Below are 15,650 nucleotides of genomic sequence, written 5' to 3'. Positions count from 1 at the left end.
AGATCTAACTTTGGTCCCAGGGAATAAGTGTGTCCCTCAGGAAGGGGCAGGAGATGTTTCCATTGTGTTTGCCCAGAGACCAGTACAGGCCTGATGTGTCTAAGTGCCTAGAAATGTGCTGAATAGGGCTAATGGATTTATTTAAAAAAAAAAAAAAAAAAAAAAGAAGCAGGATGAACTTCTTCACAAGTGATAGGGGTGGCTGAAAATGATGGGCCAGATCTGAAGGCAGAATGAAGTGGTGCAGCTCTGCTCATGCCAGTCCTGATGGAAGCTGTTTCCCCGTGCCTGCAGCAGTGCAATGCGGGAACCTCAGAAAGTCCCAAGGAGAGGTCCAAGCAGTGATCCTTGCGGACTGTCAGGGTGATATCCTGGGATCAGTAGTATGAATGCTTGACAGAAAGGTCACTTGGACAACCTGCCAGGTGTCTGGATAAATACCCCAAAATTTGCATGTCAGAGGTTCAGCACAGTGATAGCTTAACTCTGAAGTCTGTGAAACCAGGCTGTGGTATCTGGCCAGAACTGCTTCCCAGGGAAAAAAACGTCAGGGTACCTTCCAAACCACCATGAACTCAGCGTTCCCAAAATCCCGCTCAGTACACTGCTGATGATAATGCTGTTCACTTGGGGATGCTATGTCGCACTGAACAATTTCAGAGAAGACATGGGAAATATTCAACCTACAGTTTGGGAAGCAGCTTTCAGCTTCTTCTCTGACAACACTGAACATAGAGCATCAGGGGAATGTCTTCCTCCATGCAGATCTCTAAGCAGAAGACAATTTCCAGCTGCTACTGACCTTGTTTGAGAAAGCCCATCAGGATGAAGAGAATGGGCAAATGCCAGAGGATGCTGCAACTCTCCCAGAAGAGCTCCAACACTCCTAGGATTGCTCGGAGCTGCAATCTTGAGCTAGCAGATCAACCTCTGTGGTGGGACTCCAAGGACGTTCTCCCTTTGCTTGCTGGTGAGCAAGTACATCAGTGCTCGCCCTTCTAAATGGACTGTCCAAGCACCGAGACACGGAAGACAATACTGGATGTTCATCCTGGGAAGCTTATGATTTTTTTCTCATCTTAGGGAAATTGTTTTGGCTTGGGTGTTGATAACTGAAACCCATATGCTTTTATTCCTATGATGCTTTCTATCTGCAGTGCTCCTAGAGGATTCAGCAGCTTCTACATGGAAGTGGCTTCATCCACCAATTTACCTGCTACTGAACTGCAGGTATCCAATCCTGCGCTGCTGCAGAGCGGGAAAAAGAAAGTCTCTGCAGAGACTCCTGGGAGGCAAAAGATGGTAAGTAACTCAGAGCAGCACCCAACCCAGATCTGGGAGTGAACATTTCAATGGCACCAGGAGCAGGTGCTGTTGGCGAGGAGCTCCAGTCCACTTCTTGGTCCAGCTTTCTCATGAATGACAATGTGCTCCTTTGTGACCTTCCCACTTGGCCATCTCTCTACAACAGCTCTTCTGGCTTCAAATGCTGTAGCCAGTGGGTGAACTCTGAGCACCACAGGGAAGGAAGTCGGGATAAAACGGCCACCACAATCGATCATCTTAAAACTTGTGAAGCAAAGAACCTGCCTACCCCCATCAGCCTCTGAGTTCAGATCAACTCTGCTCCTGACTTGCACAGATTCGTGCTGTCCCATGTTCCCACTTAGCCTCAGCAAAAACAGGGACCTGGATGTGTGTTTGTTTCTACCTTCTTCGGACAAAGAAGGGAGGGAGATCCTGGAGACAGGCACAAAGCAGCCTTGATACAGCACGGTCAAAAAATATCCTAAGTGCAGCATTTCTCCTGGGCATTTTTTCTTTGTGAGGGAAAAGTTGTAAGTGTGAACAGATGAATTAAAAGTGAGAGGGGAAGCGTCAGGACAGCTGTAGTTTTACCTAAGCCAATATGTGCTGTCTCTCGTAGGTAACTCTGGGCAGAATCGATGTTTGGGTCTTCTGACCCAGGGGATGCAATCGGAGTCACTCAGCAGGCATTCAACACAGTGATGACACCTACCCTTGCATGCTGTTGCTCCTTCTGAAGGCAGACATGCTCTCACAAGGACACCAGATGCTACTGCTGTCTTCAGTTTACTCAAGCGACGAACAGGCATGTGCCTGGGGCTGGGAAGCAGCCCAAGATGGGGAACACAATGGGAGCCTAGAGGGAGCGCTAAGCTCGCATGAGGACAAGACTACCAGAGGCCATATAGATTGGCTTTCCATCACACAGCTTGCTCCAGCAAAAGAGGAAATAAAGAAGGGCAGGCCTGAGCAATGTACAGCTGAACACTTCCAAGGACTGACTGTACTCCTCACAAATCCCAGCAGCTCCCAGGTCAAAGCTACAGACTCCAGGAACTACATGGCTGCCTTGAATGTATGGAAATAATTCAGTTTGTCTTTATTGACCACCCTTCTTTGAGGGATAAGTAAGTCAGGGAGATGTCATGTTCCACAGCACAAGAGTAATGACAGAGGGAAACAACCATGACAAAGCCCACCCTCCTTGAGCACAAACTATAACCATTAGCCTGTCTGACCCAAACCCTTCCCACCAGGACCTTGTCCATTCTACCTTATCGAGCAAAATCTGCACAACTCTTCCTACTGCCTTCGAATCCCTTGGCTTGAAGAACGGACTTTCAGCTCGAACGAGCTATTCTTGCAAGCCAGCTCAGCACTAAGTCCTTGAGAAGACTTTGCCTCTGTGGGTCAAGCCACATCATTTCTGTGCTTTTAATTCATTGGCTGCACACACAGCCATCGGTCTATGAAGTCTTTATCCCTTCTAGATCCTCTCCCAAACTCTCCTTTTCCATCCATGGCTTCAATCTGCAAGTCTGCTGTCAGCTCCCCCATCCACTTACGCTAACTTGTGCTAAACTCATTTAGCAATTAAATGCTCAACACTGGGACATGACTGAGGTCTGGAGTGCCCTTCACCTTGCTAAGGTTTCCCGCTAGCAGTAGCCGTCTTTGCTGTATTTCTGAGCTCTCTCACCTGTGAGACTGTGATGCCGCATTTCTTGGCTAGCTCTTCTTTGGCTTCCTCACTGGGGTAAGGGTTGCTGAGATGGGAATAGAAATACTCATTCAGGATTTCCGTAGCCTGCTTGTTGAAGTTTCGTCTCTTCCGCCTTAGCGTGAAGAAAGAGGGGGAAATAGAAGGAAAAGGAAAGGGAATCAGTGCCAGGAATCCAGAAATAGGAATGCAATTTTAGATACTCTTGACTTTCCCTGCTTCCCTCCCTGCTTCCCCTGCTGCTGGGAGCATAGAGTACAACAGACTCATGGCCAGGAAGCTTCTCATCTGCACCTTGCTGGTGACTCCTCTCTCAGCACCTTCCAAAGCAAGTAAGTCTCCATCTCAAATTATCACTGTAGCCTCCAGCTCACAGAAGAGTCTTAAAACTGGCACTGAGCTCCTCCACCTGGGAAGGTGACTCCCAACACCTGGCTGCCCTGGCCAAAGACATCACTGTTACTCTGCAAAGCTCCATGCTGAGAAAGCAGCTCTGGATATATCCTTGGGGAAGTCTGTTCAATTTACAGCTGGGCATTATCTGTCTGCTACCTCTTCCCTCATACCCGCAGGGTAGCCGCCTCTCCTCCCCATCCCAAGCTGCAGCCCAAGCCACAGCCTGCATGTAACCAGCTTGGGGAGTGAAGTAAGTCTACAGCAAATCAAAAATCTGGGACAATGGAAACAGAAGGAAAAGAATAGGAACTTAGAGGGGACGGGAAGGGCTGGAGGATTAGCTCTCATCCCTAACTGAAGTGCACATTTTCACCACAGAGGTTTGTTGCAATATGCCACAGACTTTCCTTCTGCCACAGCAAACCCAGGATGTGCAATTCTCAAGGTACAGCTGGGATCCTCCCTGAGACAGAGGCTGGATGTCTTGAAATGCTGCCCCCTCCCTTGCTGAGCCACAGACAACTAGAGGATAAGGAAGGTAAATAGCCTCTGTGGCTCAAGGTCAAGAGACATGGCCCTTCAGATGGACCTGAATTCACTCCAGAACCTCAAAACACCTCTCCCAGGGCTAAACAATACAGCACAGTGGGTGGGGAGAAAGGTTTGGTGGGGTGAACTCACCGTGCGTCCAGAAATCGGGAGCGCAAGATCATGACGGCTTCACACGTGCTTTGCTTCAACTGCATCTGGATGGAGCTGAACTTGCGGTGGATGATGCTCACCATCCGCTCTATCTCCTTTGGTGAGATAGGTCGGGTTCGGCTCTGCTCACGCAGCAGGTTCATCACGTGGGTGGTGAATTCGTTGCATGCCTGGGATGGCAAGAAAAGCAAAAGAAACCCCAGGATCGGAAGGTCATTTGACAGCGTCAAGGATGGTACAGAGGCAACACTGCTAAGGAAGGAGACACAAATGGAGGCCTCAATGGCTGGGGCTTTTTAGGGCAGAACAAGAACAAGAGTGTGCCGGCGCTCAGGGGAGAGAAATTTTTCAGGTCTGCTAAGCAGAGGGCATGAGTGACTGCCAACAAACATGTTGAGAGAGGCAGGAGCCAATTTCTTTGCTCTCAGGGATCATGGATGGAGCTGGGGCAGGTGAAGCCCTAGGGCTCATGTAAAGCATGAAGAAGTCCCAGCCACTGTTTTTCTGGATGGGACCGGAGGAGCTATAGCTGTATCTGAGGAGGACCCTGAACCTTTTGATGCGCTGTCCCTCCTCCCACTGCCCCAGCTGGACCCCAGCACCATGTGTCCTGCAGAGCCCCTTGTGCTTCACAGGAGCAGCTTCCAGAGAAACATGGCCCTGCTCTGTGCTCTTAGTGTATGAGGTAAGAAGTAAATAATGATAATAATTAAACCCTGAGTGAGGCAGGAGTCCTGACAAGTAAAGGCAAGCAGGTAATAATCCCAATTAGTTTGCTGCTGGGACAGCACTCTCTGGCTGCTCCTGCTGTCCCCATGCTGTGCTGTGAGGACAGAGCAGCGAGAGGAGTCGGGGGTACAAGGGAAGGATTTTGAGGCCACATAAAGGCCACTTCATTGCCCTCTCCTCCATCCCCATGAGCACCTTATGGGCATGACAGGATGCTCCGATTCCCAGAACCAAGCCCCGAGAAACAGGTTGAGAGCAGCACTTGGACACTGAAGGCTTGAGAAGCCGTTGGTGCTCCCAGGACACGGGCAGCTGCTCTCGGGACAGCGTCCCCAGTTTTCCCAGCCCCTGATGGGGAAAAGGGGACTAGCAGGGGAAAGAGACACTGATTTTGTGGACTGGTGACATGGGCTTGACTTACTCTCTCCCATCCCACGCTTCCAAGCTGAATCCCCACCCATGGCTCAGACCCAACAAGGAGACATCCCTGAGGCCAGCAGAGCCCCTCCAATTGCCCATCACCAGCTTCAGCTGACAGTTCCCATCTCCCGGGGTGAGCGCCGGCTACAAAAGCTCTCAGCCGGGTGCCTCTCTGCTCCCAGACACCCGAGCAATTTCAGCTCGTCTCCTCTTGGTGTGAAATAAAGAGCATTAAAGGCAAAATCGCCAGCAAGCGCCGTGCTGTCACAGCAGCAGCCAGATGCCATGAGAAGCCAGGCGCTGAGCTCCCCCAGCCACCAACAGTTGGACTGGAGAGAGGGGGATGGAGGCTAAGAAACCCTGAACCCTGGTTTTGCAGGACTGCGGGTGGTGATACTGGAGATGTGGACAGGCACAGCCATTTGCAAAGCAACTCGGTGGCAAAACCAACCCCAACAGTGGGTTGTGAGAAGGAAAGGTGTGGCCCATCTCACCCCATGGGGCTGGGGGAAAGGCTTCTCTCACCTGGGTGTCCCTTTGGGGAGCAAAAATGATGCAGAAACAAAATCAGAAAAGCAAACAAAACTCCTGCCCAAGGTAGGGAAGGAGCAGAAGGTCATTCCCTGAAGCCTGTCCCTGGCTGTGCCAAGGGTCTCTTCTTGGGTTTGGGTGGCAGAGGACATGGGGTCTCTCCCCCTCTTCAGCCTGGGGGCTGAAAGATGAGCCCCGATGTGCTCTCCACTCCTACCCATGTGGGATGGCCGAGGCTCCCTCATGCTTCACCACCAACTCTCTGTGCCTTGAGGGAATGACAGCAAGGGCTGAGGACAGCCACCAAAGGTCATCCTTCCAACCTGCCCCCTGCCTGCTCCCTGGGCCCTGCCACCCCCTCCTCCTCTAATGCTCTGCCAAAATGCCTTTCATGGCGTGACCATGCTCGGCTTCTCCAACACCAGAGCCCTGCCTGGCCACCCTGACTCCAGCTCCAGCTCAGGGGCACCCATCTACAGTAGCTCCACACCACCCCCGGGTGTAGGTCCGAAGATGCCAACCAGCAGCCTCAGCTTGGCCAATGTGGCACCTGAAGGGGTGAGACATCCCCCAGCCCCACCACACACCCAGTTAGCCAGGTAAAATGGGGGCTGGGCTGGCTTGCCCCTACAGACCCCGGCACTGGCGGTCGCATCGGCAGAGATGGCATTAAACCAGAGACCTGAAACCCCGCCTGGCCCCTGGCCGCGGAGCCCATCTTGCACCCAAAAAGGAGGGATGCTTTCTTGCTCGCACTCCATAAACCACAACCTCTGAGTAGAAACCACATTCATCACAAGGGCAAGCTGTGCAGCAGCGAAGAGAGGTCTGCAAAACATCTGGAAATGTTTGAAAGAAAGCGGTTTTGAGCGTTGGCTTGCAAAGCTTTTCATGCAATTGTCAGTGTTACCAATAGCTGCATTCATGACCCAAATAGTTTGGTTTTTTTGCTTTTTTTTTTAAGAATCATTTTCCACAAGAAAAAAGACAGGTTTTTTTTCTGGAAAAAGAGCTTTTCAAGCAGAAAGAATATTCAAGGAAGATTTTGATTCAAGCCTTGCTTGGAAAACTGCCTGCACCAAGGCCAGCACCTCGAAGACGACTCCCCCTTCATAGGGCAAATTTTTGGCAAGACATTAGGAGAGCAGTGAAAAGCGAAAATCAAAGGGGCAAGCCGTGCTGAGCCCATTCTCCTGCCACGTCCCAGCGCAAAACTCCAACCCTCCCAAACCTAAAAAAGCACATTTTCATTCCCATCCCAAGCAAGAGTTTGCATTTGCCCGTACGCTCCTAACAATAGATGTCAGTAGCGATCCAGGCTGTGCACATCCATGCCATGGTGCGGGACAGCAGCTCTCCCAGCCGCTCCGGTTCCTGCTCCCACCGTCCCACGACCACCACCCCTGCGCAGCCCTGCTCTCCGCCGCGAAGGAGCCTGTTACCTGCTCGTACTTCTCCAGCTCTGTGTGGTAGATCTGCCGGATCTGGGAGAGTTTGGCTCTGTAGTCAGAGTGCTCCACCGAGTTGTCGGAGCCGGCTCCTCCTGATGCGGCAGCGGCGGCGGCAGCGGCGGCCGAGCCGCCTCCTTTTTCGGGGCCCGCTACCCCCTCGGCCAGGAGCATGTTGTCTAACCGCATTAGCTGGGGGTCCGTGGGCTCCTCTTCCTGCGCTCCCCGAATGCTCAGCACTGCAGGAGACACAAAGAAGAGAGAAAAGCTTGAGTCGTGCCCAGGGCTTATCTCGGGGAAGGTGACGCTCATCTGCAAGGGGATGCGCATCCCAGGTTGGACCAGAGGGGTTCAGTCCCCATCAATGGGGCTTTTCTTCTTTTCCCAAGAAGACCCCGACAGGCAGTCGGCATCCTGATGGTCCAAGTGCTAGTCACCAAGCGCAGCTCCTCGGCTCTCCAGCCCAGCAGCAGCGACGGGGGCATTCCAGCTCCCCGCTCCCTTCCCTGCCTCTTCCCCTCCTTCCCACAGGGAAGAAGTAGGGCAGAACTAGCAGAGAACTCACCGCAGAGGTAACCCAGAAAGCCGTGCTTTGTGTTCAAATATGCAGCGAAACTGCTAGCAACACCAACCAAAAAACCAATACATGTACCCATTCTTCCTGCCAGAAATGACAGGGACCATAACCCTACTCAAGCATGGGATGGGGAGTTGGGAGTCTCTAGCCCAGACTTCAGCTCGCCCAGGCATCCTCTCATGTCACCTAACATGTCTTTTACGGCCTGATCCTGCACTGTCTGCATCAGCCATCGACCCCAGATGGCAGAGGAAGATGCACAGAGCCCAGGGCTGACCGTGCCTCAGTTTCCCCATCTTTAAATACAGACGGAGAGGGCCTGCAAGGCGATGCGTTTAGCCATGCAGTGGAAAAACAAGCAAAAAAATGTACGAAATAAATTTTATTCTTTGGAAAATGCCCCCTTTTTTAGAATCAAGTTGTTCCAGTGAAGTCGAAACCATGCTAAGAAAAGGAGCAACAACAAATTAATCCTCCCAAATCGACGTTCCAAGGAGAGAATTTTCCTCCCTTCTTTGTACTCCCTGCCTCAATTATTGCTTTGAATAAAAGTCCTTCTCCTGTGAGGGCTTTCCTGGAAAAAACACATAGGAACATCCTGACCGCTCGGGATGTCCCAGGTTTGAAGGATGGCAGTGCCCTACGTGCTCCCCGTGTGTCCCCCCATGATCTGTGTTTGAAGACAGAAGGTAACCTGAGATTTCCACATGCACCTATGCACAGGTGTGTGCAGCTGCAAAATAAAGTAAGTAAAATAAATCCTTGATAAGCGAACAAAAAGGGCCTTTCCTAAGAGAAATGAATCATATTTCCCCATCTCACCTGGCACAGGAGCTCAAAGCACTTTGTAAACACACACCCCCCCCCCCTCCGAGCACACACTCATGCACATCCAGAGCTGGGTAACGTTGCATGGATTTTAATAAAGCCGTGCCCGCTTACACCCGAGACGAATTTGACCCCCTGAATCCGCAGCACAAACAAGAGCGTGATTTTCCCCATAATTTAAAAAAAATAAAGTCTAAAATCAGTTGGCAATAAGAAGTAAAACCAGAGCAGCTAAAAAACCCAGGCAAACACCAGGTATGGTCTTCCTCACCCTGAAATAAGTTAAAGATATAGCTACTATCAGTATAATATGGAAGTAAAAGACCCTCTTGAGAGGTTTGGTTAACACTAAACCCAGCTTTTTTTTAAAACCTCAAACTGTACTGAAATCATTCTTTTCAGGACTCTAGCATTTATTGGCATTTTTGTGATTAAAACATTCACTGTCAACAAAGGTGGGAAGGTCACGGGGAAAGAAAAGATGGAAAAAAGCCCAACAACAGTAAATTTGCCACTAAGATAAGCTAATAATAAATAATTCCGTGCTAGGCAGGATTGTTTCTATACGGAGCAAAGGGGGCATAGTGCCAAATTTGGAGCCGGGTGCCAGTTGCCAAGCCCCGAGGAGACAGAACTGGCATCTCCCCCCACCACAGGAGGCTTCTCATGGCACAGCCGGCACCCAGCCACACGCTTCGCCGATGAATAAATCTGAGGGGGGAGGTCAGATTTCATCAAGAAAATGGTTTGGGGTCTGCAGTCCATAAACTGACATAAGAGGTAAAGGTAGCCAAAATCCTTAAAAAGAAGAGGAAAGTGGGGAGGTGACAGACTACGGGTGAGACACAAACTTGCTATGAAAAAAAGAGATCAAATTCCTATTCTTCCAGGACAAAAAAAAAAAAATCACTAAATTAAAGCACATCAAAAGTCCAAATACAAATGGAAAGCAACACAGGTAAAAAAAAAAAAACCAAACAAATCAAAAGAAGAGTTGCCAAAACAGGTGCATCTGGATTTCAAAAGGGAAATATTTTCAGATTAAAAATCTCAGGAATCATCGACCTGACAGGTAGGCACGAGTGATTAATTAGTTTATGTTTAGAGAGCTGCTTCCTGATGAAAAGCGCTGTATAACCCCTGAGCTTTATTACCGTGCAACACACACAGACCAGCATCCATCCACTGGGTGTGTGCATCCCGAGCATCCGACGGACAGACACACGTCCCCGCAGCACAGACCCGAACCCAGCCGGGGACTGTGCAGAGACGGCCTGGGCTCGGCTGCCCGCTAGGAATAAGGCTAGGGAGTAAATAAATAGAAAGGCCAATGTGTCTGAGCAGAACTGATGCTGCCTATTTATCCCTAGAAGGCTGTGCTCAGCCGAGGAGAAGACAAAATGATTGTTTAAAAGCTCCTTTTTTATCTTCCCGGCACTTTCCCTGGCTCCAGCGCACCTCCTGCCAAGATGCCGTGCTCCTCGTCGGCTCCGACCCTCCAAAAAACCCCTGTGACGGGATGCGGCCCCCGTTCTGCCGGCCGGGGGGCTCGGGGTGAGCTGGTACAGGCGGCACCTGACCCGCAGTGCCTGGGCAGCCGACCGCGAAAGGCCCCCACTCTCCCCCGGCTGCTGGCTTTCCCACCAAATTAAAATAAAATAAATTAAGCAGAATGATCCTCGGCGGTCCAGCAGCAAGCTGGAGCCGAGGGGCTGCAGGCGTGCTCCCACCCGTGCCCTGGCATCCCCAGAACCCGCCATTTGCTGCTCCTGATTAAAGAGGGGAAAAAAAAAAAAAAGAAGAACAAAAAGAAAGATAGCGACTGGCAGCCGGGGGGAGGAAAATTCATGCAAGACTTTCTGTCCTTGGCCGCTTTCCTGCTGGCTCGGCAGCCCTGGGAGCCGTGGCAAATGCCGCTAGAGGGTGCTCGGCCCTCGCCGAGGTCCCCCGCTGCCTCAAAATGCATTTTTTAATATAAATATAGATATATGCACACATGCGAATATATATATATATGTGTATATATATTTTTTTTGGGGGGGGGGGGATGTATTTTAAAAGCAAAGCCAAGCCACGCACCTTGGCCCCACTTGCACCGCTGCGAAACGCTGCCTGGCTGGACCGCAGAGGGGAACTGAGGAGCGCGGCCGTAGCAGGGTCACCGTCACCGACGCCAGCAGCGGGAGCAGCTGGGGACCGCCGAGCCACCAGCCTGCGGTCCGGTCACAGAAGCCACCAGGGTCACGGAGACCCATTCCAGCAGCTGGGAAATGGCTCCCAGCTCACACGCTCGCTCCTTCTCCCTCTTGAGAAAGGTATCACAGCCACGGTGCGCAGAGGACGTCGTCCGAGTCCCAATCCTGGGCTTGGCTTGGTGGCATGGCTGTGGTGCAGGACATGGGGAGGTGGTGGCAGGACTGGCCTCGGAGACAAAGCCGAAAATAGCTTCCCAGCTCCTCGCCTGCCCTGCGATCCAGGGACGCAGGATGGAAACTGCATCGAGTTGCCAAAGCTTTCAGATGCTCCATGGTGTTTCCCACCAAGCTGGGCATCTCCGAGGAGCACCCGCAGAGCAGCCAGCTAAATGCTCACAAGATGGGCAGCCAGCACCCCACACGTGTCTGTGCCCCCACACCACGGTACCTGTGCCTGGTGTCCCCACGTGCTGGGGCAGCCACACCGCCTGATATACAGGCAAGGCGGGGGGCACGGGGCAGGAGAAACAGTCCTTGCCAGACATGGTGCTGGCATATGCCTTCAAAACGGACTGCACCCTGGAGATGGCCTGGGGCTGTGAAGACACCTGAGAAATCCACAAAGGTGGGTTACCATGCTACTCCTGGTCCTCCATGCCACCACCGCCCCTCCCTTATTTGCTCCGTTCTCCTGGGAGCATTCTTCCAAAGCGACCTGAGGAGTCAGCTCAGCACAGGAGCTGAGCACGCAGCCACCCCTCTTCTCCGAGGCCACTCCAAAATGCTTCAGCTTAGCAATTCTTTGCTCTCTACCCCTTCCAAACGCTCCAGATCAGAGGCGTGTGGGCAACACAGGCAGAAGGCAATCAAACATGATGGGGGTGATGGCAGCAGCTTAGCAGGAGACTGTGGCTCAGCAGTGACAACAGAAAAGGATGTTCAAACCTCCAAGCTCTACCTTTCTTCTGGAAAGGGCAATTTATCCTACTGTGGTCAGTGTCGTCAAGCTGAGGAGACATGGGACGAAGGGGCCTGTCCTGGCCAGACTCCCAGCATGGGATATATCCATTCACAAGATGTGGGCTGTGGTGGTACAGCATTCCCCACCGTTTCTCATCCTCATGTCTCCCCTTGGGTGCCGCTGCATGTGTGTGTGCTCATCCCCAGTTAGATGCCAGCCAGGTGGAAGCCAAAGACCAAGCAGAAGACACCAGAGGAGGCTAAGGCAAGGTGGAGCAGTGGGAACAGCCTCTTCAGGGATGCAGTAGGGACATCTTGGAAGAAGAAGACACAGCGAATGACGTGAAGCCAACCCAGGTTGCGATGATGAAAGAAGAGGTCCCCCAGAGCCGGCATGGCTGTTTGTTCCTCAATTCTCTGCTGACTTCAGCAGCCAAAACCATGGTCCCATAAAATTTGCTGTGACTGCCTGGTTAAGATCCCCTCCAACTACATGAGCTGGCAGTTCCTCTACAGCTCCATTTGCTGACACCACCAGCCAAGGACTGGTCCCAGCAGCTGGATGTTTAAACAAACCCACCCTAAAAAGAAACCTGCTGTGTGGTTTTAATGAGTACGTGAGGAGTGCTCTCCCTCCCGCCCGAGCTGGGCTGCTTCTGGACGGGTTTTCTCATGGTTGTTTCTGCCCATTCCCAACTTGCTGAATTGCCTTTCCAGAGGGACATTTTAAAGGAGAAGGAGATTTCAAGTAAATGATTGCAACTTATCGAAAATAATGTGCTACTTAGCATCGGAGACAAGCATCCTGGCAGGCAGAAATGGGAAGCAGTGCCGGAGCAGATGGGAGTAATTAGGTTGTGATTTTCAGAAGGGTTTTCTTTCCTGCCTCTACTGTGCCTAAGATGTACTGAGGGGGGGAACAACCCACCCAACAACAGAGTTTCAAGAGAGGTGGACAATTCCGCCGCTGGGCTGCGAGATGGCCTTTGGTGTGACTTTCCCATGGGGAAACCAGAGATGCCCGGTGTGGCAGGGCCACTGGTGGAGCACTGCTGGCTCTTCTTGCTGTCTTCTCGCACAGCCACAAGCAAGGCGAGACGCCTCCTTCCCCACCGAGGCACTCATCTGCCACCAAAGCATGGACACCTCACCCGTGCATCAGATGAACAAGGTCTAATCCAAATACTTTCCTGGACCGGTGGGTGCCCCTGTGGGGTGGTACGGACAAGGAAAGCACGGCAGCTCCTCCCCAGGAACCCCAAAACTCCTGCACACACCCATGCGGCGTACAGCCAGGCTTTGACACACACGTTGAGCTTTGGTCCTCTTCCGACCTTTTGCGATTTAACCATCTGCAATATTTGCTTGGGCTCATGGAGACGCAGCTTCAGGAGTCACGCGAGCTCACTGGTTTTCTTTAAACATTTGTTTTTACACCTCCAGGTCTAAACCAACAGCCAGCAAACAGAGGGACAGCTGTGATGCCAGCAAATGCCCCTGCTAACAAAACCGGCAACTAATCACCTCATTTTAAGCTGATCTCAATATTCCCTGAGCCTGAGTCTACGTTTGTGAACGCTGAAGATCAACAGCACTAAACTTGGTACAAAAATACTCCCATCTGCCTCATATTTGAGGACAGTTACACATAAAGTGGCTTGCGGCTGTCTGTCTGCATCCTCCTCGTACTCATACGTGTAGTCACAACAAAGTCAGGAGAGTGGGTTTGCTTCCTTGGCTGATCCATGATGTCATGGGCTTGAACTGCTCTTCCCAAACTTTCTTTGTGCAGAAGAGCCCCCCAGACCCCATGCACCTACCTAAACTCCTGGGTTCTTTTCCTATGCAAGTGTATTTGCAGCCTACTTTCTTCTGCAACAGCAAACTCCAGACACAAAGGAAAATCCAGTGTCTTGGATCTTGTCTTTAAACACAAAGTCACCTTCAAGACCCTGTGCTTAGAGGAATAAATAAACTCTCAGAGCTTCGGGGAGGACGCTAAAGCACCTCCAGCTGGGTCTTCACACTGCCAGTTCAAGGGTCCACGTGACAGACAGCAACGTAAATGTCTTCTCAGCAAAGCATACGGTGTCCACCTTAAATGGGTATCAACAATCTCGGTAACCAAGGTGGAGCACTTCAATGTTAAGTAATCACAGGGAGTTTTAAACATTGCTTGGATATATTCACAATGTTTACATAAAGCCACTGAGCAAAATCAACATCAAAACACAAATACCTATTTCCAACATAAACGGAAGCTGGAATTTCCAAATACACCAACACACACCCTTCCAGGAAGCACGAGTTCAGAGAGATTGGATCTTTTTTTTCTTACAACTGACAGAGAAGTTCCCCTCCTCACTCCAACCTTTCCAAAACTTACAAATGGATGAACAGATTTTTGCTCAGATTTTCCAAAACAGGCTGCCGTGAGATGAGGCATGGAAAATTTCAGCTGGCAAAATGGCTTTTTGTGCATCTACTTATTTATTTATTTCCCAGAAAAAGGAGGAACATTGTGAAACTGATGGGCCGTTTCTGTCACCAGTTTTCAGTCTAAAGCCATAAAACAAACCAAAAACCCCAGCAACAAATTGAGAGAGAGAGACTTGTACCCACAAACACTGCAAAGCTACCCTGGACCTTTGCAAACCCACCTCCTCTCCCAACGCAGGAGTGTCCATTGGGCCCGTCTGGAAACAAAGCACTTAAACTATTTTGTGAGAGATGCTTTTAAAGGTGGAGAAGTGTTCCTTCAGTCCATAAAGCACACAAAATTGTGATAAGATACGTACTCCCACAGAGATGGGAGCAATTCACATCAGTTCAGAGTAATGGTCCATCTAGCCCCAGAGGCCAACTCCAGCCGTGGCCAACAAGCCCTACTGGGGACACAGCCAAGGCCATCACCAACAGCAGAAGCATCAGGTGCTCAGGGCAGTGCCACTTCCCCCAGTACCCTCCTACCCACCACCAGTTTTGGGAACTTGCATCACAACCCAAATGCAGATCAATCAAAATGTTTCCTGGATCAAAAATGAAATCTTCTCCTCCCATTTCATGTTATCATTTTCCCCCCTCCCTCTTTTTTTTAATAAAAGTTTGGGTCAATTTCAAAACAGCCAAACTGCTTTAAAAAACAGTAACTTCCCATCATTCTGGTGTGGAAGAGTCCAAATTATTTACTGAATCCAACCCAAATTAAAAAAAATAAATCTGAATTGCCCTCAAACTGTAATTTTGGGGTGTGGGAAATGGGAGAAGGGAATTTATCACATGCCAAAAAGTTTCTCAGCTCCCAGCAGCAGCTCTCCATCACTTCAGGAGGATGCAGCTTGCATGTGCCACAGAAGCTGCAGAAGAGAGACATGTTATTTCATAGCGCTGGCAAAGAGTCTGCACCAGTTTTCTCCTAACCCCATCCCAAATGCCAAATGGGTTGCCATAGCGAGCGAGGATCTGGCAGCAAAATGATCAAAAGGTCTGGAAAATTATCACTAACACATTGGGGTGGAAAAAAAATCCCCCCCCAACTGGAAAATGATCTAAAATAGCCACAAAAATAAGGCACAATGTTGCAGTGATTACTGAAAACCAGATTTCCCCAAGAAATGTGACTCCCCGGGAAGCTGAATGAACACAGATGAGCTTGTCTTTCCAGTCCTTCCCTGCATCCTGATCCTGCCGACTGGTTTAGCTCATGGCTAGCAACCAAGCTGGGTACGGAAACTTTTGACCCTGTCCCCACATGCCCAGTTATTGCTATGCTATGGTTGAACGAAGCATTGCGGATCAAATTTAAATATTTTCTATTTTTCTCTTTACGGTCCTGA

The 15,650-nt window shown here is 50.6% G+C and overlaps 1 protein-coding gene across 4 annotated transcripts in view; it reads right to left on the bottom strand.

The window, feature by feature from the left end:
- PBX1 (PBX homeobox 1) overlaps window positions 1-15,650 on the bottom strand; it is a 136,350-nt gene that overhangs the window by 22,240 nt on the left and 98,460 nt on the right. For all 4 annotated transcript variants that reach the window (XM_069789792.1, XM_069789794.1, XM_069789796.1 and 1 more), the window contains 3 exons: window positions 7,249-7,493; window positions 4,106-4,296; window positions 3,008-3,143 (listed from right to left, as the gene is read on the bottom strand). In XM_069789792.1, the coding sequence (XP_069645893.1) occupies window positions 3,008-3,143; window positions 4,106-4,296; window positions 7,249-7,493 (572 nt within the window). The remainder of the gene's footprint in view (window positions 1-3,007; window positions 3,144-4,105; window positions 4,297-7,248; window positions 7,494-15,650) is intronic.

This window comes from Haliaeetus albicilla, chromosome 8 (assembly GCF_947461875.1).
Source record: "Haliaeetus albicilla chromosome 8, bHalAlb1.1, whole genome shotgun sequence".
Lineage (NCBI taxonomy): Eukaryota > Metazoa > Chordata > Aves > Accipitriformes > Accipitridae > Haliaeetus > Haliaeetus albicilla.
This window is presented reverse-complemented; position numbering and strand designations above follow the sequence as displayed.